The sequence below is a fragment of the Microtus pennsylvanicus genome, chromosome 8, assembly GCF_037038515.1.
Source record: "Microtus pennsylvanicus isolate mMicPen1 chromosome 8, mMicPen1.hap1, whole genome shotgun sequence".
NCBI lineage: Eukaryota > Metazoa > Chordata > Mammalia > Rodentia > Cricetidae > Microtus > Microtus pennsylvanicus.
In genome coordinates, this window is record NC_134586.1 from 104,487,202 (window position 1) to 104,514,808 (window position 27,607).

At 41.2% G+C, this 27,607-nt stretch overlaps 1 protein-coding gene across 3 annotated transcripts; it reads left to right on the forward strand.

The window, feature by feature from the left end:
* The first annotated feature begins 796 nt into the window (after nucleotides 1-796).
* LOC142856573 (uncharacterized) lies at nucleotides 797-26,961 on the forward strand. 3 transcript variants are annotated; one of them, XM_075984189.1, is made up of 7 exons: nucleotides 805-910; nucleotides 2,519-2,650; nucleotides 9,803-9,902; nucleotides 12,821-12,947; nucleotides 13,145-13,202; nucleotides 15,356-17,235; nucleotides 26,117-26,961. In XM_075984189.1, exons 3-6 carry the CDS (start codon nucleotides 9,891-9,893, stop codon nucleotides 16,983-16,985), a joined length of 1,827 nt encoding a protein of 608 aa, XP_075840304.1. In that variant the 5' UTR covers nucleotides 805-910; nucleotides 2,519-2,650; nucleotides 9,803-9,890; the 3' UTR covers nucleotides 16,986-17,235; nucleotides 26,117-26,961. The 3 variants fall into 3 exon arrangements, with proteins under 3 accessions (XP_075840306.1, XP_075840304.1, XP_075840305.1); XM_075984190.1 differs by having other exon boundaries at nucleotides 897-1,148; nucleotides 26,117-26,933; XM_075984191.1 differs by lacking the exon at nucleotides 2,519-2,650 and having other exon boundaries at nucleotides 797-910; nucleotides 26,117-26,933.
* The last annotated feature ends 646 nt before the right edge of the window (nucleotides 26,962-27,607 follow it).

Sequence of the window (27,607 nt, forward strand, 5' to 3'; positions counted from 1 at the left end):
TGCTTGAATCTGTACCTGGCCCTGCTCCTATACTGAGTTCTGTTTCTTCCCTTTGAGTCAAGAAATTGGAATGTACAGGAAAAAAAGAAAAGAAAAGAAAAGAAAAGAAAAGAAAAGAAAAGAAAAGAAAAGAAAAGATCAGCTTCACAGAAAAAGCAAGTGGGGAATACTGGGTATTCTCAGAATACTGCACCCAAAATCTCAGAGCATGTTCTTACCAAGCAATGAAATCCTCAAATGGAATAGGTTTATTTCAGAGCACAAGACCTATATGTTAATGTGTTCTTTGTTTAGTTTATTTGGTTTTGTATTGTTTGTTTTTTAAATAATTTTTTTCTAGACAGGATATTTTTAGGTAGTATGTGCTGAAGTTCTCTGTATAAAGTGAGCCTCCAATTTAGTGATCTTGCTACTTCCTCAACATTTCAGGGACTAAAAATGCCTGCCACTCATTGGGTTGCGTGGGGAACGCCTTTAATCCCAGCATTTGGGAGGCAGAGGCAAGGGGATCGACAAAGCGAACTCCCGTCAAGGAAAAAAAAATGCTTACCACCATGTCTGTAATATTTGTTTGGTTTGAATCAGGGTCACTACAAAACTCTGCCTCCCTTAAAAATACTGGCAGTAGATCTTTCGCCTGACTTTTTCTAAAATGTTTAGCACTTAATGGTGACAGAGTGGCTGACATACAGTTCGCCAATCAGGGACCATATTACTAAAAGAAAAAACTGTCCAATGAGGAGCACGGATAGTCAGAGCTTGAGTCCAGGAAGCTTTTTTTTTTTTTTTTTTTTTTAACGCTTTGCTTAATATACGGGATCCTTGGGAAGACCTGTTTTGGGTGACCTTATTTCCTGCTGAGTGCAGTCCTCTTTGGGAGGACACCTGGCCACGTCAGATGCACGGAATGGTGAGTGCGCTTTGGGCTGCTGGAATCCTGGGGGCGGGTGTGGAACTCTAGCTGCTTTGGAGTTAAGTGACCTGGCGTTTCCCTGGTGCCGTGCAATCCAGTGGAAGGCGGAGTCTGGCTCAGCAATGCCTGTGCCCACCTGTGCTTAAAGTGTGCACCCCGCAGGCGGCCTAGAGCCTCGCGTCCCACGCGCTTCTGTCTGGGTGAAGTTGCTTCATCGCAATCACAGCTCTCTTGGGTGAGTCCTTACAGAGAACCTGCGCCTACACAGATTTTGCAGTGCGGGCGGTTGGTGATGCTGTGTCCAGACTGCCCTGTGTAGGGACCTGCTTGGTCCTTGCAGTTTCCATTCTCTTGTGCTTCTGTTTGGGCTGATTTACGTTTTGTTTGTTTGTCTGTTCTTTCGGTTGTTTTTTTTTTTGTTTTTGTTTTTGTTTTTTGCACGATATCTCCTTGGGGTTCTTTCGTCTCGTCTTCCCTTTCCTCTCTCATCTGGTCCCCCTTAAATTGTTTCCCATGCTTTTTGCTATTAGAGAAGTTTCCCACCAAATTGCCTTAACACCTATCTCATCCTGTATGGTGTTTGCCCTTTTCTTCCATTTTTTAAAATGATAACTGTGAGAATTTTTAATTGTCCTCCTAACTGCAGATGGCCAGAATTACTAGTTTGAAGAGAGAAATTTCAACTTGCTTCATTTTTGTTTTGCAGTGATCTTTTAAGAATTTTGGAATTTTGAAATGTTTTCTCCAACTTTGCAGAAAAGGCCAGTGAAGCTCGGAAAGAGCTTTATGGAATTGGCATTGTATGTTTGCTGTACGCTGCTTTAAACAAAAGGGATTGCGAGTGTCAATTAATTTTCTTTTTTATCTTTTTTCTTTTTTTGGTTTTTCAAGACAGGGTTTCTCTGTAGCTTTGGAGCCTGTCCAGACCCTGCCTCCCGAGTCCCTAGGATTAAAGGCATGCGCCACCACTACCCCACCTAACGAGTGTTAATTTTCTAACAAGTTATTTCCACATTTTCAGTCCTTGGGGAAAAAATTAATATTTCATCTCTTTCCCTTTGCCTCTGGATAGTTGGTTTATGTAGGTAGTGTAATTTCTGACCATTTGGGAAGCTTCAGAATATTCATCTGAGAGAAAGACAAGTGAGCTTTCTACCTAGTAGAGAAAATGTTTTTTATTTGAACATTGGCTTGAGTGTGGGATACACTTGTAATATATTTATTACGTGTAGTTATTTTGATACTCAGTTAATTTGTAATTAATATTTTTCTTTTTTTCTTTCGGAGACAGGGTTTCCCCATCACTGCCTGGCTATTAGGATCTGTTTTGTTTTGGTTTGGTTTTGGCAGTAGGGTTTTTCTTTCTGTAGCCCTGGATCTCCTTGTGTTGACTAGCCTAACCTTGAACTCAGAGATCGCCCTTCTCTGCTTCATGCATTCTGAGATGAAAGTCTTGCATCACCGTGCCTTACTTTGTGGGCTCTGGTTACCTGACTCAATGTAATTACATTTCCATTATCACCCATCTGCTGGGAATTTCATTTCAGTTTTCTTCATTGCTGAGTGGAAATCATTATATTTATGTGCCGCATCTCCATTATCCAGACATCACCTGATGAAGATCCACACTGATTCCTTTTCACCAACTGGGACTAGAGCATCAATCACCATGCGTGTGCATGTATATGTTGTAGTGTGCGGACTCTTTTCAGGAGAAGCCCAGAGAGGTTTGTCTTGGTGAGATGCTATTTCTATTTCTTACTTTTGAGGCAGGCACACGTTGATTTGCTTGTTAATTCCAGCATGTTAAACTCTCACTAATGGTGAGTATGTATTCACTTTTGCGCACATCCTCAATAGGGTTTGAGGTCTTTGGGGTTGCAGGGCAAGCTTTTCACCTGCTTAACTGTTTTCTAGCTCTGTGGACATCTGTTTTGTTGTTTTGTTATTAAAAAGCCGAGCAAAACTTTTAAATATATTTTTATTACTTGGAATGTCCTACATATAAGTGATATATGTTAATCATAGTTAGCCTGTACACCCTAAGAAAGCTGATGTCTGTTCTGTGTACTTAAACCTTAATAATTATGAGATTAGGCTCTATCCATGTCTTTGACATCAAGGTGTTCTACTCAGATTATAATCATGTTTTCTAAAAGACAGGCTTTCGATTCAGGATGGGTAATGCTAATAAAATATGAACTAAGATCTAAACAATAGCCTAAGCTACAACTGAAAAATATTACAATATCTTTGTCTTTAAAATGATCTTGGAGATACGTGTGTATATGTAGTGTTTTCTTGTACTTGTGTTTTTATATAGTTTCCATTCTACAATTTGGCTTATAATTAAGTGATCTTTAAATTAAAACTTCCAGGTTGGCCTAAATTTCTTTTAGTTCACAGTATAATTAAAGCTTCCTTTTTATTGTAGTTAGATAAAACATTAGTCAATATGTTATTAAGTTAGTCATAATCTCAGATCTGAGGCTATAAGAAGTCTAAGATGTTCTTGTTTCTTTTAAGACATAGTAACTTGTATGACAAAATTTCATTATTGTCAACAAGGCCCTCACCTCAGAGCTGATCCTTTAGTCTTCGTGATTCCTAAAATGTAAAGATTGAGCAAATGACTCATTCCTGTGATCTCAGACTTCCTTAAGTAATTAATATCCTTAAAACATAAACCCCAGGCAGTACATTTCTTCAAAATAATTGCTTATAGTTTCCAGTAGATACGTCATATCTCTAATTAAAAATCAAGTCTTAAGTTTATTTAAAATCATTCACTGTCAAGGTTTAGTAAAGTATACAGCAGTTAAATTTTATTTTCATTAAAAATCATTAGAATAATGGATAAGTTGAAGCTTGAGGTGTAAAAAACCACAAATGTGTTCACCTCATTCCACACCCTTGTGTTTGCATAGCAGGCCCATTTCTGTTCTGTGTCTGCACAGACCTAGGGATTCCCTCAATCCCATTATTCCTCTACCCTTATCCCTTTTAAGGATATCAATCAACTGTATTGAGTTTGGCATTAGGATCTTCAATCAGGAATATCCAGGTTTTCTGTGTCTGTAGACAGTCAGAGGTGCTGTTACTTCCCTGTTTCAAATGTCCACTGAGGTGCATGGATATTCATGAAGCGTCATCACTGCCACTGGGGATGAATCCTGTGTAGAAGCTGAGCTGTGTTGTGGTGGAAAGAGACCAGAGTCTGATCTCAGCAGACAACACTGGTCATGAGCACAGACAGCAAATAACACTGATTTTCCTGCTGTGCACTGGGAGCAAGCTGTCTGGGACCCATCATAGGACATGGGAAGGGACATGGGAATGAGGAAGTTGATGCAGCTTCCTGGGTTGTGTTTGTATGTAGTCCTTCCCTCCTGAAATCATTTGCCCAAGAGAGACGGACGACTCAGCAGACATTTTCCTCTTCTGAAATTAATATTGCTTTAATTAAAATAATGCTTAAAGAAAATTAAGCAAAACCTAGTTTCTTGCAATAAAGGTGTTACACATAAAAGCTTACAAACTATCATTACAAATTTCAATTTAAAGGTCAGTTACTCGTGAGTGCTCTGTGTGTGTGTGTGTGTGTGTGTGTGTGTATACACACCGGTTAGCAGGCAGTGACAGGACAGTAGAATATATGACCCAACTTTATTTCTTCTCCAGGAAAAATAGCTCCATAGTAGGGATTGTGTAGAACAGCTGTGAGACAATGATTGAAGGGAAGAAAAGTGTTAGGTGTTGCTGATCATAGTGGCTCACGATTGAAATCCTAGCACCTGCAAAAGTGGTGTAAAGAGGAAAGAAATGAGGAACTATTCTTAGAATAACAGAGGTTACGCTAGTGTTAGATAAACCGGAGTATTGAGACAGCTCCTTTTTTTTTTTTAAATAATGTACTTATACCCCACTAAGTCTAATTATTGCAGCCCTTATTTACAGTGTGCTCGGGGCCACATTCCTAAAGAACAGTGACTCTCCCTTCCCTAGAATCCATCAACCAAAACTAGCATCTTAGTAAGGGCTGGGGCTTCAAAGTCCACCTCCGTGCATTGCTGGAGTTTTTCCCAGCCAGGATCACATGGAGATCTTATGAGTGTGGTCACAGCAGTTGTGAATTCAGGTGTGCAACAGCTGTGTCACACGCAGAACCCGGCATTTCACACTTCTGCTCCCCTTTTTGCAATGTTTTCTGAGATTTCAGGGTTAGGGGTCAGATAGAATTGTCACGTCTATGCTGAGTAGTCATGGTTGCTTGTTTTTACAATTTATTGTTTTTTTAATATTTATTTATTATGTATACAATATTCTGTCTGTGTGTATGTCTGTAGGCCAGAAGAGGGCACCAGACCTCATTACAGATGGTTGTGAGCCACCATGTGGTTGCCGGGAATTGAACTCAGAACCTTTGAAAGAACAGGCAATGCTCTTAACCACTGACCCATCTCTCCAGCCCCTTGTTTTTACAATTTAAATTGCAATGCATCTCTGTATAAACTACCATTACTACAATAAGGAGCTTCTCTGAGCCAGGCTGTTAGCAGCAGAAATCTATGGATGAATCACAAATATTTAGAAGGCAGTGTGTCAACACAACCACTTAGAAAAACAGTAGGTTCTCTCTGAGAACTTATGACTTCCGTAGCCATGGGTTTTGACTCTGTTAAAGTACCAGGTATGTTTTCCCTTCTGTGGAACAGGCCTGAAATTAACTGGCAATAGTTGCTTAGCTTCATCAATATTCTTTCCTATTGGCATATCTTGTCTGGCATCTATTTTGTAGCATTCTGGTTTACCTCAGGATACCCTGGTTTCATAGTATATTTCAACACTATGACCGATGGGCAACTGGGACTTTCCTGGTCAGCTCGTGGTTGATTTCTCTGTGTCGTGCAATCCACAAGTGTTGTGTCTTTAGCAATAGGATTTTATCATCTTCCTTTTCTGGGCTACCAACAGCAATAACAATAGGCTATATCGTTTTGTGCCTTGGAAACCTCTCTGACCAGTGACGTGTGCCTGACACTGACATTTTATTTAGTCACTCGTGGATTTTGGGACCAGCTTTTTCTCTAATGTGTGGTGATAGTGGCTTGCTCAGAGCTTTGTGGGTTTGTGGTTAGACTGCTCTCCTACATGCAGAATTCAAAATCTGGTCTACACAGAAAGACAGAGTTCCAGGAGAGCCAGGACTTCATAGTGATGCTCTGCTCTTCCCCCATAAAGGTATTTTTAAGTAGCTTAGAAGCTAGTGGTGTTTCAGAAGGCTTTTAAAATACATATGTAGCTTTCTTTAACACACTTCCTAACCCTACTTTCCTCTATTCTGCTTTCATCCATATTTAAACCTTCGGCCTCCAGTATTTCCTCCTTGTTCATTCACATCACATAATCAGAACTATCCCCACTGGCTATATGCCTATATATTTATCCTGTTTTGCAAGATTCTACTGAAGTCACCTCCTACTGAAAAGTTTCTGGACAACAAAGAAAAGGAACTCAGAGGAGAGGCATTCCACAGAAAATCTTTGTAAGGTATACATATGTCAGAGGATTTGTGGCTGGAATATATATCAAATTAAAAATAAGGCAACTAAATATCAGGAACTCAAACAACATAGTTAAAAGAAAAAATGGACCACGAACTGGAGAGATGGCTCAGTGCTTAACAGCACTGGTTGTTCTTCCAGAGAACCCAGGTTCAGTTCCCAGCACCCAATGGCAGCTCACAATTGTCTGTAACTCTATTCCAGGGGATCTGACACACTCACACCAATGCACATAAAATAAGTTATTAAAAAAAGTGGACCACATAATATAGGTGTAGAGAGAGTGTGAACAACCTTGTCTTGTTTTGGGTTGTAGAATTGTCTTTCTTTCATCTAGGTTGTTGCTCCTGGGATCACTGTAAACTGCCTTTATTATGTTGAGCATGCCCCTTGAATCTCTAATTTCTCCTGGATTTTTATCATGAAGTGTAGTAGCAGGCCGCCCAGACTCTTGAAATAATCACACAGCAACTGTATTAATTAAATCACTGCTTGGCCCATTAGCTCTAGCTTCTTACTGGCTAACTCTTACATCTTAATTTAACCCATTTCTATTAATCTGTGTATTGCTATGAGGCTGTGGTTTACTGGGTAAAGTTCTGGCATCTTTATTCAGCAGGATTACATGGCTTCTCCCTACTCTGCCTTTTCCCAGCATTCAGTTTAGTTTTCCCCACCTAGCTCTGTTCTGTCCTGCTCTGCTATAGGCTCAAAGCCGTTTCTTTATTCATTAACCAATAAAAGCAACACATAGACAGAAGGACCTCCCACCCCAATGAAGAGTTGTTGGATTTTATCAGATATTTCTTGAATACCTTTTCATTTTTAATTGTGTTAATATGGTTCTTCTCTGTGCTTTTTAGTTAATTTGGACAAGGGTCTGCTAATCTCATTTTTTTCAGTGAGAAAACTCTTTATTTTACTGATGTTTGTATTGTTTGTTGGTTGTATTTTATTGATTTCAGCCCTGAGTTTGATTACATATTATCTTCTACTCATTTTGAGTGTGATTTCTTCTTGATATTCCAAGTGTGTTGTTAAGTTATTCTTGAGATCTGTTTGATTTTTTTTTGTATGTAGGCAATTTGTGTGATGAATGTGCATCTTAGAAATGTCATCATTGCCTTTCCTAAGTTTGTGCATTTTGTGTATTCATGCAATTCTAGGGAGTCTTTCATTTATGAATTCTATCTTGGCATATTTTTATTAGTGTAAATTGTATAATTTTATCCATATAATTGTTTATTCTGTAGTTAGTTGTTCACATCCCATGGAGTAAAGTTTTCTGTGGTTTCTCTTGTTGATACTCAGTTTCACTTCATGATGCTTAGATAAAATGCAGGATTGTATTTCAGTTTTGCTGTTTCTCGGTAGACTTGCTCTGTGCCTAAATATGTGATCATTTTGCAGAGTTCCATGGGGTCTCGAGCATAAGGTATATTCTTTTGAATTTGGGTGAGATGTTTTGTATTTCTTTAGTTCATTTAGTTTATACTGTGGGTTAGATCCAGCATTTCTCTGCTTAGTTTTATGTGGATGATCTGTGTATTGCTGGGAGTGGAATAGTGAAGTCTCTCACTATTATTGTGTGAGCGTCAATAGGTCAATTAAGCTGTAGCAGTGCTTGTGTTTCTGTTTGCTTGTTTAAACAAACTTAGATGCCCTTGTTTTTGGGAAATAGATGTTAAGAATAGGAATGTCCTTTGAGTATATGGTGTCCTTTCCTGTATCTTCTGATTAGTTTTAGTTTGAAGTCTATTTTGTCAGATATTAAAATGGCTACACTGAAGGGCTGGAGAGATGGCTCAGAGGTTAAGAGCATTGCCTGCTCTTCCAAAGGTCCTGAGTTCAATTCCCAGCAACCACATGGTGGCTCACAACCATCTTTAGTGGGGTCTGGTGCCCTCTTCTGGCCTGCAGGCATACACACAGACAGAATATTGTATACATAATAAATTAATTAATTAATTAATTAAAAAATAAAATAAAATGGCCACATTGGCTTACTTTTGAATCCATTTTCTTGGAATAATCTGTTCTATCACTTTTCCTGGAAGTGATGTCTATCCTTGATGTTGAGGTGCATTTCCTGGAAGCAGCATACAGACCCTGTTTCCACATCCATCCTGTTAGTTTGTGTGTTTTTATTCGGGGAATTCAGACCATTGATATCAACCAGCAGTGTTTGTTGATTTATTTATTTATCATGTATGCAGTGTTTCTCCTGCATGTATACTTGCATGCCAGAAGAGGGCACCAAACCTCATTACAGATGTGAGCCACTATGTGGTTGCTGAGAATTGAACTCAGGACCTCTGGAAGAGCAAGCAGTGCTCTTAACCTCTGAGCCATCTCCCCAGCCCTGTTAATTCTTTTAAATTTGTTTTTGTTGTTCTTTCAATGGTACTGGTAGTTTTGGTGTGTGTGTGTGTGTGTGTGTGTGTGTGTGTGTGTGTGTGCACATTATTGCTAAAATTGGCCAAAAACACTCCCTCTCATATGAAGAGCATCTATGATGGTCATGTTTTGAGACCCAATTTGATAGACACCTAAAGAAAGTATTGGTGAATTTTACTGTTTATTTCTGTTTAAATCTTAACGAGAATAAGGGATGGAGAGATGGGTCAGCAGTTAAGAGCACAGATTTCTTTTCCAAAGAGCCATGTTTGATTCTCAGAATCCACTCACACAGTCTATAACTCCACTTTCAGGGAATGTAATGTCTTCTGGCTTCCCTTGACACCAAACACATATGAAGTACACTGAGGTACCTGCAATAAGATAAAAAATTCATACACATGAAATGAAATAAGTCTTAATGTTCATGTGAGTGACATTATTTGTCTAATGAATATTGTGATGTTGAAGAAGTTATTCATGGCCCTGGAAGCAATACTAGCCAGAATGAGGTTCCAAGGTTAAGTGACTTAGTATCTTTGTATCATCACTAAAGAATGGCCATTGTGAATTTTTATTTTATTTTACTTTTAGCAGTCTGTGAGATTCTGAAGTTTGGGTGTAATTTAGTGACTGGAGGTTTTCTTTATGACCTTGGGCAAAGAAAACCTTTTCTGAAATTTAAGAGATGCTTTTCATAACTCAGAATCCAGTTGGAATACTCCTGCCATGTATATCTATTTTGTCCATCTGGTGAGTAATTGTATTCCCTCGTTGGTGTGTTTTAAGTATATTGGCAGAGAATGAATATATTGAAAATGAAATGAGAGACCTCATCTCTAATATCTGAGGTTCCCTATCAAGCCCTATATATTGTTGCTGTGTTGGAATGTACTTGGAGCTTTATATTTTGTTTTCTTTTTATTAGAAAAGGGTATTCTCCTGAGCACCTGTTTTGGGTGACTTTGTGTTCTGCTGACTTCTGGCATCCTCAGGTGGACACCTAGATATATCACATGCACAGAATGGTGAGTGTGCCCTGAGCTTCTGGAATCCGGGGATGGGGGCGGGTGAATGAAAAATAGAAGAGAATATGACTGTTCCCATATATGGTAGAGGAGATGGTGTGTGTGTGTGTGTGTGTGTGTGTGTGTGTGTGTGTGTGTGTGTGTGAGAGAGAGAGAGAGAGAGAGAGCTGCATACTACAATACCTTAAAGAAGAGTAGAAACATATGTACAGTATATTATAACAAAAAAAACCTTAAATTTGTATAGATATACTGAAATCCATACCAGTGTAAAATATTTGAGACTAGTAGTTTCTTTTAAGCATAAAAGTAGACTCAATAATCTACCCTTTTATTCTGTCATTCCTATATTCCCTGCCTCCTTATTTTTTCACTAGATAGGAGAGAAAGAAGGATGGATGAAAGAAAGAAGGAAAGAAAGAAAGAAAGAAAGAAAGAAAGAAAGAAAGAAAGAAAGAAATTTCTTAATCTTACCTCCTTTGTTTAGTTTCCTCCCTGACTATAACTGATAACAGCTTGTAATGACAAGCGTCCGTAACCCACCAAAAGACCAATACCCACTAATTCCACCTCTTGGGGATGTGTCATGTTCTTAAAATTATTTCCTGTAATTTGGCAGCAATGGTATCTTTAGGTGAACCTGAGAAAAATGGATAATAGTTAAGTCCTAGCTAGACACAGCATGCAAAAAGATTCTATGTTTGAACCAACAGGATTACATTTGGTAAGCCTTGTTAACTGAGCGTGCATTTCCCATAGTCATCTGAGTTTAGTACTGTTGGAGGGAGGTTGCTTGTGGTTCCCGGCTGCCCGGCTAGCTTACACCTGAAATAATCACATAGAAACTATATTAATTAAATAACTGCTTGGCCCATTCACTCTAGCTTCTTACTGGCTAACTCTTATATTAATTCAACCCATTTCTATTAATCTGTACATGGCCACGTGACAGTGGCTTACCTGCAAAGATTTGGCATGTCTGACTCTGGTGTCTCCATGGCATCCCTCTCTGACTCTGCCTTCTTCCTCCCAGCATTCTGTTTAGTTTTCCCCACCTAGCTGTTCCCCTATAGCTCTGATATAGGCCCAAAGCAGTTCCTTTATTCACCAATGAATGCAACACATAGACAGAAAGACCTCCTACACCATAGAACTGTGCAGGCCCACTTATTTAGAAGAGGAAGTTGTGAAAACATTAAAAGAAAAATTCTTCTTGAGCATTCCCCAGAGAACAGTTTGCTCTATTGCACATACACCTCAAAATACTTCATTTCAAATCAGCTTATTTCCCATTATCCTATGTTTTCCAAAGGTATTTGAAGGCAATGAGGAGTTACTGAGGCATAACTAAAAGAAGTAACTTGTTGCTATTTTAAAAGCAGACATAGACACAGCACACCAAAGATAATTCTTCTGTGAAGGATACCCACAGATCCCTAAGTTCATTGTTCAGAGAGGACTGTGTGAAGAGACCATGCCAATGGAGTTCCATGTGCTCAGCTGTCTGCTCTACACTTGTCCTAATGACTATTAATCTTGTTATCTCTGATAGCAGTTCTCCTTGTTGAAAATTTTAACTTGCTTGTATTCTTTTCTTCTACCAAGGACTTGACAATCTTTGCTTTCAAGTTCATTTCAAGCTCTCTGATGTACAGAAGAATGAAGTTATATTCTTGAATTCAATAACACAGGAACTGCTCTTCCTCTAGTTCCTGACTAAATCCTCACTTCCCACTGAACCTTCCTGACACTTGTCTCTGCTGTAGGCATTTATTTTTAGCAGTTTTGTCCTATAAGTGTCTCCCTGACTGATTTATTCAGTTTTGCATTCTGTGTGTTCTCGGGTTGTCTTGTTTTTGTCTAAAGAGAATTTTCTTGCCAGTTCTTCCATGTTCCTTCTACAAGTTCTAATGCCAACAGAGGACCTGTTAGTTTTACTTACAACAAGGGTTCAAGTTTTTTAAAAAATCTGCTTCTTGTATTGGGCTTCTCATCCAGTTGTCATAAATGACTCTGGGTAATGTGACTTAAAGCAGAACTGAAGGGGCTGGAGAGATGGCTCAGAGGTTAAGAGCACCGGCTGCTCTTCCAGAGGTCCTGAGTTCAATTCCCAGCAACCACATGGTGGCTCACAACCATCTGTACTGAGATCTGGTGCCCTCCTCTGGTGTGCGAGCATACATTGAGGCAGAATGTTGTATACATAATAAATAAATATTTTTTTTTAAAAAAAAGCAGAACTGAAGGTACAGTCCATTAAAGGCACAACAGTGGAGGGGCTGGTCACATCACACACAATCACAAATAGTGTAGTTGTGTAGTTTCTCAGCTCACTCCTTCCACTAATGTAATCCCTATATAGTTCACAAAGGGCTTCATCTCAAGTGTGTGTCTGTGTGTGTGTGTGCCTTGCCCCGTAGGCTCATGTATTTGAAACCTTAGTTCTTAGTGAAACTCATTGAAAACTATTAGGAAATTTTGTCTCAGTGTAGGAGGTATGTCACTGGGGTGTTCTTTGAGGTTTAAAAGCTCATTTCTGGCATTCTGTCTGTCTTTTTGTCTGCTGCCTTTTCCAGGAGTAAAACATGCAGGCACTCTTCTAGCTCCATGCCTGTCTGCTTCCTGTCATTGTAATCATGGACCAACCCTCTAAAGGGTAAAGAAGTCCAGATTAGATGATGTCTTTTATAATAGCCGCCTTGATCATGGGCTCTCATCTCAGCAACAGAATCGTAACGGAGACTGTGTATCTGCCTTTCTTACAATAAGAACTCAAGAGAGCATTCTACAGGTGTTTCAGAATTAACCTTTATTGACATCATCATTTAGAAGTGTCCTCAGAATCCGCAGTGCTCAGTGATTCTGTATAGCGTCAGCCCACAGTTACAGGTAACCATATAACATGTGCTCTGTTTCAGGAGTCTGTGACCTTGGAGGATGTGGCTGTGAAATTCACCTCAAGAGAGTGGGCTTTGTTGGATTCCAGTCAAAAGACACTCTACAGAGATGTGATGGGGGAGACACTTTTGAACTTTATGTCCATAGGTAAAAACACAACCTGTTCCCATTGCTTATTCAGTCAGAGAGCAACTGTTCCCAGTTTGTGTGTGTAGTGTTGTGATTTGGATCCTTGAATTGAACATGTGGTTAATTTAGCGAGCATGCCCATGTCTTAAGAGTGGGATTGTATTTTTTTTTTAATATTGAAGATGTTATAATGAATTCTTTGGGTTTAATTTTAGAAAAAGGACTAGAACAAAACATTGAAGAGAACTACAAAGATCTCTGCAGAAGTCTGAGGTAAATTATATTCAATAGGAAGCAATTTATATCTAACATTTACAAGTGAGATGATGACCGAGAACCTACTAAATGATCTATATCTGTCTAATTGCACATTGAATCTAACCCCAAATTCCTATATCAGAGCACTGAATTATCTCATTCCCTGTTTGTGTAATCTGTATCATCTACAATCTGTGAATATCACTAACGTGATAGAACATTAATCTGAAAGAGCTTTTCCAAGAGTTTGCTACACAAAATCTTCCTGTCATATTTAAACTTATTTAGAATCATTCTGTATACCTTTTTGAGGCTTTGAATAGAAAGTGCTATGTTTGTTCCCTTTCTTTTACTGTGAAAGAAAACAACTCTGAGGTGGAACTCATGTTTAGTTTACTTACCCTTCCTTGTCACAGTTCCATAATAAAGGGAAGCAGAGAGGAACTAAAGCAGAGGTAATGGAGAGATGCTGTGTACTGTGTGCTCATCCCTTATTCAGCCACCTTCCTTTAACCCCGGCCCACCTCTCTAGGTTACAACATCCATAGTAATCAGGAGATGTCTCCACAGACATATCTGTCAGTCTGGCAAAGCCACTTTCTCCTTTGGTGTTTCCTCTTCTCTCTCAGATGTGTGTACTAGCTTCTGTCAAGTTGATGGAAACTAACTAGAACCCCTTCACCTCTTGCCAACATTACACACACACACACACACACACACACACACACACACACACACACCACATTATTAATCTAGAACCGTTCATGGCTTGTTTCTTCCTAAATACTCTTAATCTTACAATATAAATCACACTATAACATTGGAAAACATAGGTTCTTATGAGATATCACAGGAACTGCCCCAGTAGAGCCTCTGAGGTACCTTCCATCGTCCCTAAAACCACAGAAGTCAGACTTCCATCATTACTGTCAGCATTCCTGACCTCCGAGCTCCTGGGACAGCTCTTTATTCTCAGACTCAGTGACTAAGGTCATCTAACCTAAGTTTCTAGACATTTTCACAGACCTAAAAGCCACGTGGTCAGCTCTGGTAAATGAATACCCCATGAACCTGGTAACCAACTTCTGTTTGAGAGTCCTCTTTGTTCCTGTGATAATCACCATGACCAAAGTCATCTTTGGAAGCAATGGGGTTTATTTTGACTTATACTTCCATGTTACAGTACAACAAGGAAAGGCAGGACAGGGGCTCAGAGTAGGCAGGAACCTGGAGACTAGAATGGTACTAGAGACTATGGGGGAATGTTACTTACTAGCTTGCTCCTCATGGATTCCTGAGGTATCTTTCTTATAAATCTCATACCCACCTGTGCAGGGGCACACATCCCACTATCGTCTAAGCCCTCCCTCATGAGTCAGGACTGAGAAAATGCTCCCGAAGACTTGTTTACAGCCCAGTGTTTTTGAGTCATTTTCTCAATGAAGGGTCCCTATTCTCTGATGACCCTAGATGCTTCTGGTTGATTACAAACTAACCAACACAGGTTGAGGACATAGAATGACAAATGCCACAGTGTTCCACAACTTTATGTCAATGTCATAACTTTCTCTTAATGCTAAGACCTGTGACTGGATGTTTACTCCATTTATGTCCATTAATTATGTTATGTGTATGCATATGTGTACGTTGTACACTTATGGTAAAAAGATTTGTGGCGGCCAGAAAACACCAATAAATTCTTCAACTCAAGACTAACAGGAATTTGTGAGTTCTCCACATAAATGCTGGTCATAAAACCCTGGTCTATTGGAAGAACAAGAATTGCTCTTAACCTCCAAAACTATGTGTTTGTTTGGTTTTGGTTTTTGGTTTTGTTTTTTTGACACAGGGTTCCTCTTTTTTAGCCCTAGCAGTCCTGGAATTAGCTCTGTAGATCAGGCTGGTACTGAACTCACAGAATTCTGTCCACCTCTGCCTCCCTAGTGCTTGATTAAAGGTGTGCACCACCACCACCACCACCATTCTGCTACCTCCATAGTCAATACTCTGTTTCTTTACAGATAATGGATTTCACAAATGGTTACACTGTCCTCAACATAGGAGGCATTATGCTACAACCTCTCTAATAGTAAAGTTGTAGCAGACCACATGAACTAGCCTTCAGTGTTTCCCTTTTGTTATAGTAATTGTCTTCTCGTTTCTTGCAGAACTCAGTTGATTGAGAAAGATTGTGGATATGAATATAATATTCAGTGTGATGACAACCTTGAGCCAATTCTAAAGAATATGGTTAATGAAGACATGCCTCCTGCAATAACAGGATATGAAAGCCAGTTGCATGTAAGAAGCATCATTGGCCATTCATTCTCACCTGTATATCTCAGAAACCAAGCTAAAGGGGAACAATATCACTGTAAGGAGTCCTTTATACATCAGAAACATTGGGAAAATACCAGTCATTCTGAATCACTTCAGGTACTTGAAACTTTTCCCAGAGAGAAACCTTATAAGAATCAACAATGTAAGGAAGCCTTTAGGAATCTCCTTTCTGATCAGCCTCACAAGAGAACACAATGTGGAGATAAACTCAATGGGAAAATATTAAGAAGCTATACATGTAGTGCAGAAGATAATGGAATCCATACAGAAGTGAAATCATTTGCTCATAACCACAGTGAAGAAGTCTTCATTGATTCCAGTGACCTTATCACCCCTGAAAAAAGTCATATTGGAGAGAAAAAATACACTTGTAAACAATGTGGGAAAACATTTAAGTATGCTTCATGTTTTGAGAAACATAAAGTAACTCACACTGGAGAGAAGCCTTATGCATGTAAGCAGTGTGGAAAAGCCTTCACCAGTTCTAGCTGGTGCAACACTCATGAGAGGGGTCACAACGGAGAGAAGCCTTACATGTGTAAGCACTGTGGAAAAGCCTTCAGAAGTTCCAGTTATTGCAGCATTCATGAAAGAATTCACACTGGAGAGAAACCTTACGCATGTAAGCATTGTGGCAAAACCTTTGCCATTATGAGGTCTCGTAACTGTCATGAGAAAATTCACACTGGAGAGAAGATTTATGTATGTAAACTTTGTGGGAAAAGCTTCCTTAGTCCCACTTCTTGCAGCATTCATGAAAGAATTCACACTGGAGAGAAACCTTACACATGTAAGCACTGTGGCAAAACCTTTGCCAGTTTGACTGGGTGTATCACTCACGAAAGAAGTCACACTGGGGAGAAGCCTTACACATGTAAACACTGTGGGAAAGCTTTCAACAATTGCAGTTATCGGAACGTTCATGAAAGAATTCACACTGGAGAGAAACCTTATGCATGTAAGTACTGTGGCAAAACTTTTGTCATTTTGGGTTCTCTTATCACTCATGAAAGAAGTCACACTGGAGAGAAGCCTTATGCATGTAAGCACTGTGGAAAAGCCTTCTCCCAAGCCAGTTATCGTAACATTCATGAAAGAATTCACACTGGAGAGCAGCCTTACGCATGTAAGCACTGTGGCAAGACCTTTGCCATTTTGAGTTCTCGTAACACTCATGAAAAACTTCATACTGGAGAGAAGCCTTATGTGTGTAAGCATTGTGGAAAAGCCTTTATCAGTTCTATTTGGTGTAGTGCTCATGAAAGGGGTCACACTGGAGAGAAACCTTATGCATGTAAGCACTGTGGCAAAACATTTGCCATTTTGAGTTCTCGTAACTGTCATGAGAAAATTCACACTGGAGAGAAGCCTTACACATGTAAGCATTGTGGGAAAGCCTTCACCAGCTCTGGCTATCGTAACAAGCATGAAAGGGCTCACGCTGGAGAGAAACCTTAAACATGTAAACATTGTAGAGAACATTTGCCAAATTCCGTTGATGTAACTCTCATGAAAGAATTCACACTGGAGAGAAGCTTTATGCATGTAAGACCTGTGGAAAATCCTTCACCAGTCCCTCTTACCATATTACTCATGAAAGAATTCACACTGGAAAGTGTTTTCATGTAATGCATGAGGAAACTGTTCCGTCAACTTTATGATCATTCCAGCCATGAAAGAATTCACCCAAGAATGAAGACTTATGCATGTAAGCATTGTGAAAAATCTTTTTTCTGCCCTAGTAATTTAACTTGTAAGATTTGTCATATTGAACAGTTGATATATATATATGTATATATATATGTATGTATATATATGTGTGTATATATATACATATATATGTATATATATACACACACACACATATGGTAGAAAAGCCTTCTTGGTAATTAGACTTATGTGACTAAGCATCTTCTGGTTATCATTTATGTAAACTTTTTTTTTCCTAAAGTTTATAGTTTCTGTCAGTGTGTTGTGTTTGTGTGCCCATGCATGTAAGAACCTGGAGTCAGAAAAGGGTGTAGGATTTCCAGGAACTTGAATTAGAAGCAGTTGTGAGGTGAGTGAGCTCAGTACTAGGGTTCAAACTTCAGTACTTTGGAAGAGCAGTAAGTGCTTTAAGCTTTCCACAGTCACCGTCTCATCATCAACTACATTCATGGAAATCTTGTACTTCTTACTTCTCAGTATTCTTCAAGCAAAGATTTGGAGTTCTCTTTTTCAGTTTTTACTGATGCTTTTATTTATTTTGACAGTTTCTTGTAGTTCTATACTATTTTAGTCATAAGTAAGGAAATAGTTTTTCATAATCCTTCTGCAGCCCCAATAGTTTTTGTAGAACCACAGGGGAATTGAGACTGACAAAAGTTAGAAACTGCAGGAGGTCCTCGGGATCAACATATAAAAGGCAGTGGCAGCTGAGAGAATGGGAGTTTTGATGCATAGGAGTTTTATTCACCTAAGTGAGCACTCTTACAACCACCCAGTTAGATTTTGGAGATTGATGCTAAGTTAATGGCCCATGACATCTTCCCTTGAGCACCTTTCCCTCTTTCCTGCCCCCTTTCACTGTTGAGATATGGCTTGCATTTCAGGCTGCTCCATAGCTCCCTCTTGTGTACGTACAAGTCTACACAAGATTGTGTAGATACACAGGAAAGATAAAGATACACCAGAGCCTGGAAGATTCGCCTGCAATGACTCAGGTCACCTCACTTATTGTACCTTAATGCATGTGTAGATAATTTGTCCCTCTGGTGAATATAAAGGTGTTGAAATCACTTTATTTACAGCAGAAGCAATAGCAGCATGGTGAGCTACCAGAGTTAAATTCTTAGGTGTCTCTACCTCATCATTAGGTAAGGATCTCTTTGTCAGTTCCATCTTGAGGCTTGTGAGTTTTTCTTGTGTATGTAGACATCACTCCTATTTGGGGGCCAAAAATTTCTTCATCTCTATGGTGTGAGAGAAGAATTTCTTTCTTTTATTTTGGTTCCAAGTACATCTAAAAGTGTCTGGACATTTATCTTTTTATTTTTATTAATTTCATTTTACATTCTAACCACAGTTCTCCCTCCCACCCCTCTTCCTACCAGCCCCTTGTCGTCCCCTCCCCCAGCCCAACCTCCATTCACTTCCCCCAAAGGGTAAGGCCTCCCCTGGCACATTCAGTGTCAATAGAGTCTGGCACATTAAGTTGGGCAGAACCAAACCTTTCCCCCTGCATTAAGGCTGAGCATGGCCTTCCACAATAGGGAACGGGCTCCAACAAGCTAGATAGATCATGTACCAGGGATAGATCCTGGCCCCACTCCTGGGGGACCCTCACAGCAAGCTACACAACTGTCTCCCACATGCAGAGGGCTTAGTTTGGTCCCATGTAGGCTCCACAGCTGTCAATCTAGGGTTTGTGAGTTTCCACAAGGTTGGTTCTGTTGTCTCTGCAGATCTTCATGATCTTGACCTCCCTTGCTCATATATTCCCTCCTTGGTCTGGTAGTTGGTTGTGGATCTCTGCACCTGGTTCCCTCAATTACTAGATGAAGGTTCTGTGATGACTCTTTAGATATTAATCAATCTGATCACAGGGAGAGACCAGTTCAGGCACCCTCTCAACTATTGCTGGAGTCATCCTTATGGATTCCTGGGAGTTTCCCTAGTACCAGGTTTCTCCCTAACCCCATTATGGCTCTCTCTATAAAAATATCTCTTTCATTGCTCTCCCACTCTTTCCCCAGATCTCGACCATCCTTCCATCATGTTCTCATCCCCCATCCTCTCCTCTTTACTGCCCCACCTCGCCCCCAGTTTACCCAGGAGATCTCATCTAATTTCCCTTCCCAGGGTGGTCTGTGCATTCCTCTTTGGTCCTCCTTGTTACCTAGCCTCTCTGCAGCTGCGGATTGTAGTCTGGCTATACTTTGCTTAACATCTAGTATCCACTTTATTTATTTATTATGTATACAATATTCTGTCTGTGTGTATGCCTGCAGGCCAGAAGAGGGCACCAGACCTCTTTACAGATGGTTGTGAGCCACCATGTGGTTTCCGGGAATTGAACTCAGGACCTTTGGAAGAGCAGGCAATGCTCTTAACCACTGAGCCATCTCTCCAGCCCCCTAGTATCCACTTTATAACTCTTGAATAATCTATTGAGTATTGCTGCCATATAATTTCATTTTTCTGTGCATTTAGTAATTGTATTCTCTTGTTGGTATTCTAATTTTCTTTTTATAAAATGGTTGAGTAGGACATGGTAAATGAAGCCTTTTATCCCGGTGCTTTGGAGGAAGAGGTAGGTGATTTGAACGCCAAGCTAGCCTAGACTACATTGTGTGTTTTAGGCTACTCTAGCTCCATAATAGAGAGACTCTGATTCAAAAAACCAAAACACACAGCTGAACAAGGAGATGGATAGGTTTAAGTATAAGGTGTGAAAAGGTCCCATTCCAGATTATTGTGTTTGCATAGCAGACCCCTCCTCCTCATTCCTGGATCTGGAGAGAATTCAGAATTCCTTCTACCCCAACTGCACTGATTTTGGCCTCGGGATCTCCAATCAGGAATATCCAAGCCATATGTCTTTTTCATCAATCAGGGATTCTTTTACTTCCTTGCATTAAATGTCCACCGAGGTGCATGGGTATTCAGAAAGCCTCACCACTGCAGCTGGGTTTGAACCCAATGTAGAAGCTGAGAGATGTATTTTGTTGGTCCCATCCGACATTCATTTCTGCTGATTTTAGTCCCACAGGACACCTTGATTTACTAGAGGCAGGAGAGAGTGAGTGTATCCAGAGCTCCTGGAATTTTAAGTTGTTTTCTGGGACATTGCAGAGACTGTGCCTCTGCAGCTTTGACATTCCCCTGGCACTGTGCCAACAGGACTACCCTAGAGGGTAGTGTGTTGCTTTTCTCCTTTCCAGAGCACCGTCATTGTGCACAAAGCCAGAGCTGTCCTGGCAAACAACTCTGTCCGGGCCACATTCTTGCTGTAGTGAAAAGGCACGTGGAACTTGGAGAGCTACCACATTGGTGGGACTGCTCCAGACTGGTGTGGAAGATTGTGGAGCGTGTCCGAAGCTTTGGCATTAGGTTATATTCCCCAAGAAAAAAACTCCTCATTGTATGTTTGTGTGTGTTTGGTTAAAACATGATGATGTTTATAAAATGATGATATGAGAGGGTTGGATTGTTCCCTTTGTGAGAGTGGGCCAAAATTCCTCATCACAGAAGGAGAGAATTTTCAACACATCAGGGGAGGCCAGCTCCAGGGTATCAAAAAAAAAAAAATGCCTCAGAGTAGTGAGGGATTAGGAATATTCTTATCTTAGGGTCTTTAGAAATAAGTTCCTATCTATTGGAGAGCTAGACTTTTTCTATCTAAGGGGGAAAATAAGGGACCACACTTTCAGATGGTAACTTTCTCTTTTAACGAGTCTTAAAAATGCTCTCTGACTCATTCTTCCTGCACAAAGCTGCATATCTCCATATACTGATATAGTCTCTCTTTACATATATACATCTCTCCTACACGGCCATACATACCTATTTTCACGTGGCTACACATCTGTCTTTTGCATACATTTCTCTGCTACATCTCTTTTCTGTACAGCTTCCTCTTCCTTGTCTTCACACATAGACAAATCTCCACCCAGCCATAGCTGTACACCTCATTTACATAGCTCATTTACACAGCTGTACACCTCATTTACACAGCTCATTTACACAGCTGCACACCTCATTTACATAGCTCATTTACACAGCTGCACACCTCATTTTCACAGCTCATTTACACAGCGGCACACCTCATTTACATAGCTCATTTACACAGCTGTACACCTCATTTACATAGCTCATTTACACAGCTGCACACCTCATTTACATAGCTCATTTACACAGCTGCACACCTCATTTACATAGCTCATTTACACAGCTCTCTCACCATACAGCGCTTCGCACAGTTCCTTCATACTCTCTCACACAGCTCTTCACATGGTTCTTATGTAGCAGCGGCTCTTTCCATAGCTCTCTCACACACAAACTTCTCCACTTTTCCCACTTCCGCTCTCCCTCACACTTCTGCTTCTTCATCTCTCATGAGGTCAGCACATACACACTTGGCTCACTTCTGCAGCAGCTCTCACAGAGCTCCGCACAGCCACCTCTCTCCTTACCACTGCCGTTCCTCTCACAGCCACACTCAGGACAGTGATAACTTACATTTTCAGGGCCCGGCCCATTCTCCCAATACAAAATAAGTCATGTAATTTCTCTTAGGCTAGTGATGGTGCATTGACCCGCGCATGTAGCTCTAAGTTGGTGAGGGTTCCCAGATGGTAAACAATTGGCTGGACTGGGAGCCTGAGACTGGGACTATATGCAGAAAATCAATTACTGAGACAGTTATGTCTAATAAAGTTGCTTCTATCCTGACCTTTAATCAGCAAAACAGCTGGGAAAATGACCTCATGTATTTGTCTCTAGGAGCAACCAAATATTCATCTCTAAGGGCAACCAGCCTCCTTTGAATCTACTTTAAAGTCCAAACAGCTGTTAGTGTAAAAGACTGTCTTTGTGACTGAGAATCCTCTGTCAGTCTGAGTAATGTAAAATATCCTACTATTATTTCTGTTCATCAAAATTATATAGATTAAGCAGAAATCATCCTCCTGACCATCCACAGCTATATGTGTGCCCTATAAGTGTAAAACATACCATCAAAGGGCTGTGGAAAGAACCCCACAGCTGTTCTTATTAAGGAGGTATAGTAGTGGTACCCGAGAAAGTTATTGACAGAAAACAACCAATCATTTACAATCAACCCTACGGCTTTGCCAAGTGGGGCTCTTCAGGTCGGTCAGCTTGTTAAACACTAGTTGTCATTGCTGTGTATTCCCATGACCTCTTGCAACCAACAGCACTTGGCAAACTTTAAATTAGAATTTTCTTTTGCACTAACCATTTCTGAGGCAAAAAATGGGACTTTTTGAAAAGCTTTCTCGGGCTTGTGCTTTGTCTTGTGATTGCATTGTTGATTGTTTTGCTCTAGGCTTCTCCAAGTAGTGGAAATTGTATGAAGGAGTACTTAATCAGGAATTAATCATTTTACAGGATGGAATTCTTTGGAGCCCAAAAAATACTGTTTTCAATTTGCTAGATTTTAGGGTGCATGGGGACAGAAGGCTGGAAGGAGGTCAGAGTTTGACTTCAAACAGAGGATACATAGCAAATGGCACCTAAATTCTTGCTGTGTAGGGAAGCTATGCAATGGGAGAAAGTCACCTGAACCTTTATAGGAGGGGCATGGGAATGAGGAAGTTGGATCATCTTCCTTACTGAAATTATTTGTCCAAGGGAGACAGGTTATCTTGGGAAACAGACTTTCTCAGCAAACATTCCTCTCTGGGATGACCCATAATGGTTGAGAATTTCATGCCTTCCTCCATTCCCCCCATGTGGAGATTAAGTGATCAACAAGTCAAGCTGTGATTATCATTTTCATGGGGGCACTGTGGAAATCCCCAGGAGGGAAATTACTTAGCTAGAAGGATAGTCTCTCAATATATGACTAAGATTAATCAAAACATTTTCATATGAAGAACATCTTTGATGGTCATGTTTAGAGACCAAATTTATTAGACTCCTGAATAAGATATTTGTCAATTTTACTCTTTACTTCTGTTATATGGACAGTGTGAATAAGGGATAGAAAAATGGTTCAGTATTTTTTCTGGACAGGATTAATCCTCCATCAGTAACTATGTCTCTGGTGGGTTGACATCTGAACACTAGTTGCCACCTGCTCCTTATGGTCCCTGACAAGACTTGAGTTGGTGGAGAACAAAGATGGCTCCCCCTAAACTTCTTGGTCTAGGCAGAACACATCACCTAGGAAGCTGCCCATTGCCTCTGGTCGGGCATTTTACCAAGTGCTGACTGAGGTTTCTAGGCCTGGGCATGGGAAAGAGGAAAAGTAATAGCTCTGCACCATGCTTAGTGGCTTGGGCAGTCAGGACTCAATCAAGCACCACTTGAGACCCTGCCTAGAACCCCAGGGTAGGGTATTTGGGTATCATTGTGAGAGAGGGGAAGTGGAAGAGAAGGAGAGGCAGAGTGGATGGTGGGCTGGGGAGAGAGGTGCATCTGGAGAGGTGAGTGTTGAGGAAGGGGCTGTCATAAATGACCTGCTGATGGCTGGACATTGGCTGTGAATAAGGCCCAGGTCTTGTTCCCGGGCCCTGGAACAGCCAAGGGGGCATGTGCTGACAACCATGGCTCCTGTCACTGTTGGATACTGCGCATGGCCCTGTGATCTGGGCCCCTGTTGGTATCTGAGGGCCAAGCTGCCACAGGACCCATGTTGTTTGGGGGATGTCGGAACTACAGGTTGCCTGCAGGATAAGTGTACATGGGCAAAGGCATTGCTGGGCCACAGGCCAACTTCCAGTGGACTTCACAGGCCATTACAAACTTCAGCTAGTGTCCCAAACTGGCCCCCTGGTTCCTAGCAGCTCAAGGCACATTCACCATTTTGTCCTTGTGATGTGTCTAGGTGTCCCCCAAGAGGTCCTGGGGGTAATATTTGCTAAACAAAGCTGAAGGAGAGAGAGAGAGAGAGAGAGAGAGAGAGAGAGAGAGAGAGAGAGAGAGAGAGAGGTCTGCAGGGGAAGCGCTCTATGACCATTCATGCTGTTGGTCGGAAAGTAAGTTCCTTTTAGTAGTATGGTCCCTGATTGGCCAACTGTAACCATACACGCGCCAGCCTATAATGTCAAAACATTGCAGGAAAGTACAGGTGCAAGCCCATAATTTCTGCACTCCCAAGAAAGGTGAATTGTGAATTGAAAGCCACTCATGGCTACACGGTGAGACCCTGACTCAAAATCAATTTCAGAAGCCAGGCATGGTGGCAGCTGCTTTTAATCATTGATTCCTGAGACAAAAGCAAGATAATCAATAAATTGGAAGCTAGCCTGTTCCAGAGAACTAGTTGTAAGGGCAGCCAATAATACACAAAAGAAATCCTGTCTAGAAAAACCGAAATAAATAAAAAGAAAATAATAGATTTTCTGTACCCCATAAATAGGTTTCCCCACTGACATAATAATCCAGATCAAGCCGAATTAAAAAGTAAAAGAACGTGGTTATTTGAGCAGAGTAACTCTTGGGTGAGTTCTCCAGCCTGAGGCAGGAGATGAGGCAGAAGTCACATTCCAGAACTAAAGCAGGGAGGTTCTATAGGTTGTAGGCATGGGTGATGTGTGTCTGCCACAAGCTGGGTTTATGCCCAAGTATGGTCAAAAACTGAATTCTTTAGTGGGGGCCTTGGGCAGCTGGCAACTTCAGGGAAGGAGCTGCCTTATCCCTGAAAAATGTAGAACTGGGCTTTTTGCTGCCTTCCCTTTGTTCCAAGTTTCTTTGAGTCAGTGGGGTTTTGACAGACAGAAATGGGGCTTTCTGGCTCAAGCAGTAGCTCAGTGAGTGAACTGGATGTTCCCATCAAACAAGAAGGAAGAAAGGAGGAAGGGAAGGAGAGAAGGAAAGAAAAAGGGAAGGAAGAGAAAGAAGCAAGTAAAATATAAACAAAAACAACAAAAAACAAGTTGAACAAAATCATTAACATTAGTATTGAGCTCTAAATTGACCTCTTCGATCTAGGGATGCCATTGCACTGTAGGACAACATTCTCTATCATTTTCGGTGCATTAGCTCCCTTTTCTCAAACCCAGTATTCACCTGTCCCTATTCTATTAAGTAATGTCTTTAAGTCTTAAGCCTGTTCTGTACATTCCAAACTCATGGCCCAAAGGAAAAAAAACAAGACTTCACTGTAGGTGCAGGCCTAGTTAAATTCAAGCACAAAGAACCACATATAGGGCTTGTACTGCGTGGCTTTGTGGGTCAACTTGATATAAACTAGAATCATCAGGAAGGAACCACAGTTGAGGAAATGCCTCCATGAGATCCAGCTCTAAGGCATTTTCTCAATTAGTGACCAATGGGGGAGGACACACCCCATGGTGGGTGATACCATCCCTAGGCTAGTGGTCCTGGATTCTATAAGAAAGCAGGCTGAGCAAGCCAGGAGAAGCAAGCCAATAAGCAACACATCTTCATGGACTCTGCATCAACTCCTGCCTGTGGATCCTGTCCTGACTTCCTTCAGTGATGATCAGTAATGAGGGAGAGCCAAATAAACATTTTCTTCGCCCATCTGCTTTTTTGTCACGGTGTTTTGACGTAGCCATAGAAACCCTCGCTAAGACATGTTGGTGCCAGCACAGTGGGGCATCACTCTGATTTGGGGAGGGTTCTGGAAAGACTCTACAGCTTTGGGCTAGAAGAGCCATCTCATTGAGTGTTAAGAGCTCGGTGGGATGTTCTGTGAAAACCTGGAAGGTAAGAATGTTGAGAGCACTACGGAGAATGGAAGCTCCTTGGGGAGTTCCAGAAGGAAGTTTAAAGGCTGTCAGGGCCATTTGTTATTTTGAATTAAGATTCTGTGGTTCTGGTTAGCCGGGGCTGAAAATATCAGCTGTGATTAACAAGATAGCAGAAGCACTAAAGTGAAATCTTTTTGTTACTAGGACAATTGATGCTGTTAGCTGAAGCAATTAAGAAGAGACCAGCATCCCTGGTAAAACTCTAATGGGAAGTTTTTTCTGACAACAGACAAAAGCTGTGTTCCAGAGACGGCCATGGCTGTACCTTGTGTTGGCAGCAGGACCTGGTCATGTGTAAGCATCACCAAGGTGATACTAGTTTTGCAGCCGTGAAGGGATAATAGAGACTCGTTGTGACTTGGCACTGTGACAAGAAGAGGCCATGCTTCTGTAGCATTTTAAGGCCCAAGACTGAAGGGGTCATGCGAAGAAATTGAGGCTGGGCATCATGACGAGAGCCAGTGAGAGGATATCGGTGAAAGTGCAGCCCAGTTGCAGCAAGGGACCCCAGCATTTTGGATGTGCCAATACCATGAGAAGAGCACCAAGAACAGTAGCTGCAGAGGGGTGGAGTCAGCCAGAGTGTGGAAGATGAACTGTGTGTACTGCGGAGGGCAGAACCGGATAAGAAACCCAAACCCTTTGGAGGAGTCCAGAAGATAGTGAGTGAATCTCAGATAATTAATTGAGATATTTATACTGTTGGACTTTGGTTTTGCTTTCTTCAGATTGTGTGGGTGTCCTGGTTTTTCTCTCTTGAAGAACGTATTTAATTTAATTTTGACTTTTAAAGGAGGCCACAGATGAAAGACTTGTACTTTTAAAAGAGATTGAATATTTTCTTTCATTGTTTCTTTGTAGCTTTGACATCATTCTGATCCCACTTATTTCCCCATCTCCTCCCATCTGTCCTCGGCCCTTGCCGCCTCCCCCTCAAATCAGACAAATAAAAAAAAGAAAGAAAACAAAGGAGAAGAACCTTGTCATGGAAGCTGTCTGTAGTGTGGTCCATTGAGTCATAGTTTTCCCTTTCGTCCATTCTTCTTGTCTTGCAAGTGTTCGCTCCCTTATGGTCACTGCCCAGGTGATGTCTCCAGCAGTGCCTCCACCAGCTTACCCAGTGCTGCCTGCAGCTCGGAGCTGGGTAAGTGCTGCTCTCAGATCCTCAGATCTGGGTCACCCAGACATCACCAGGACCAGCTCTACAGTGTTGCCCAGGCAAGGTCCAGGGCCCTCCCTCCCAGTTGCTGTAAAGGGCATACGGTGGGAGGAGGGGGAGAATCAGCTCTTCAGAACTCATGCCCTCAAGGTTGGCTCGCTTGTGCCCCTGGCAACGGAGTCAGCTGAGACTGCTGCCCAGCTGTGTGTGCTCCTGTGTGCTGCAGCTGGTGAGGGGCGGGGCTAGTTATCTCATAACCCCAGAGTTAGCTCTCGGCTGTCACAGAAGGTAATGGGTGGGGGCAGAAGGACATGTTTTGGTCACTCATGCCACCACCTGGCAGAAGAGGGGGTCGGGGTCGGCTCTACTGCTCTCTCACCCTCAGGGCCTTCTTACCTGCATCCCCAGTAAGATCTACTGTGCTGCCTAGGTGAGGTGCATGCCTGTGGTGAGGGGTGGGACCGTCTTTCCCAAGT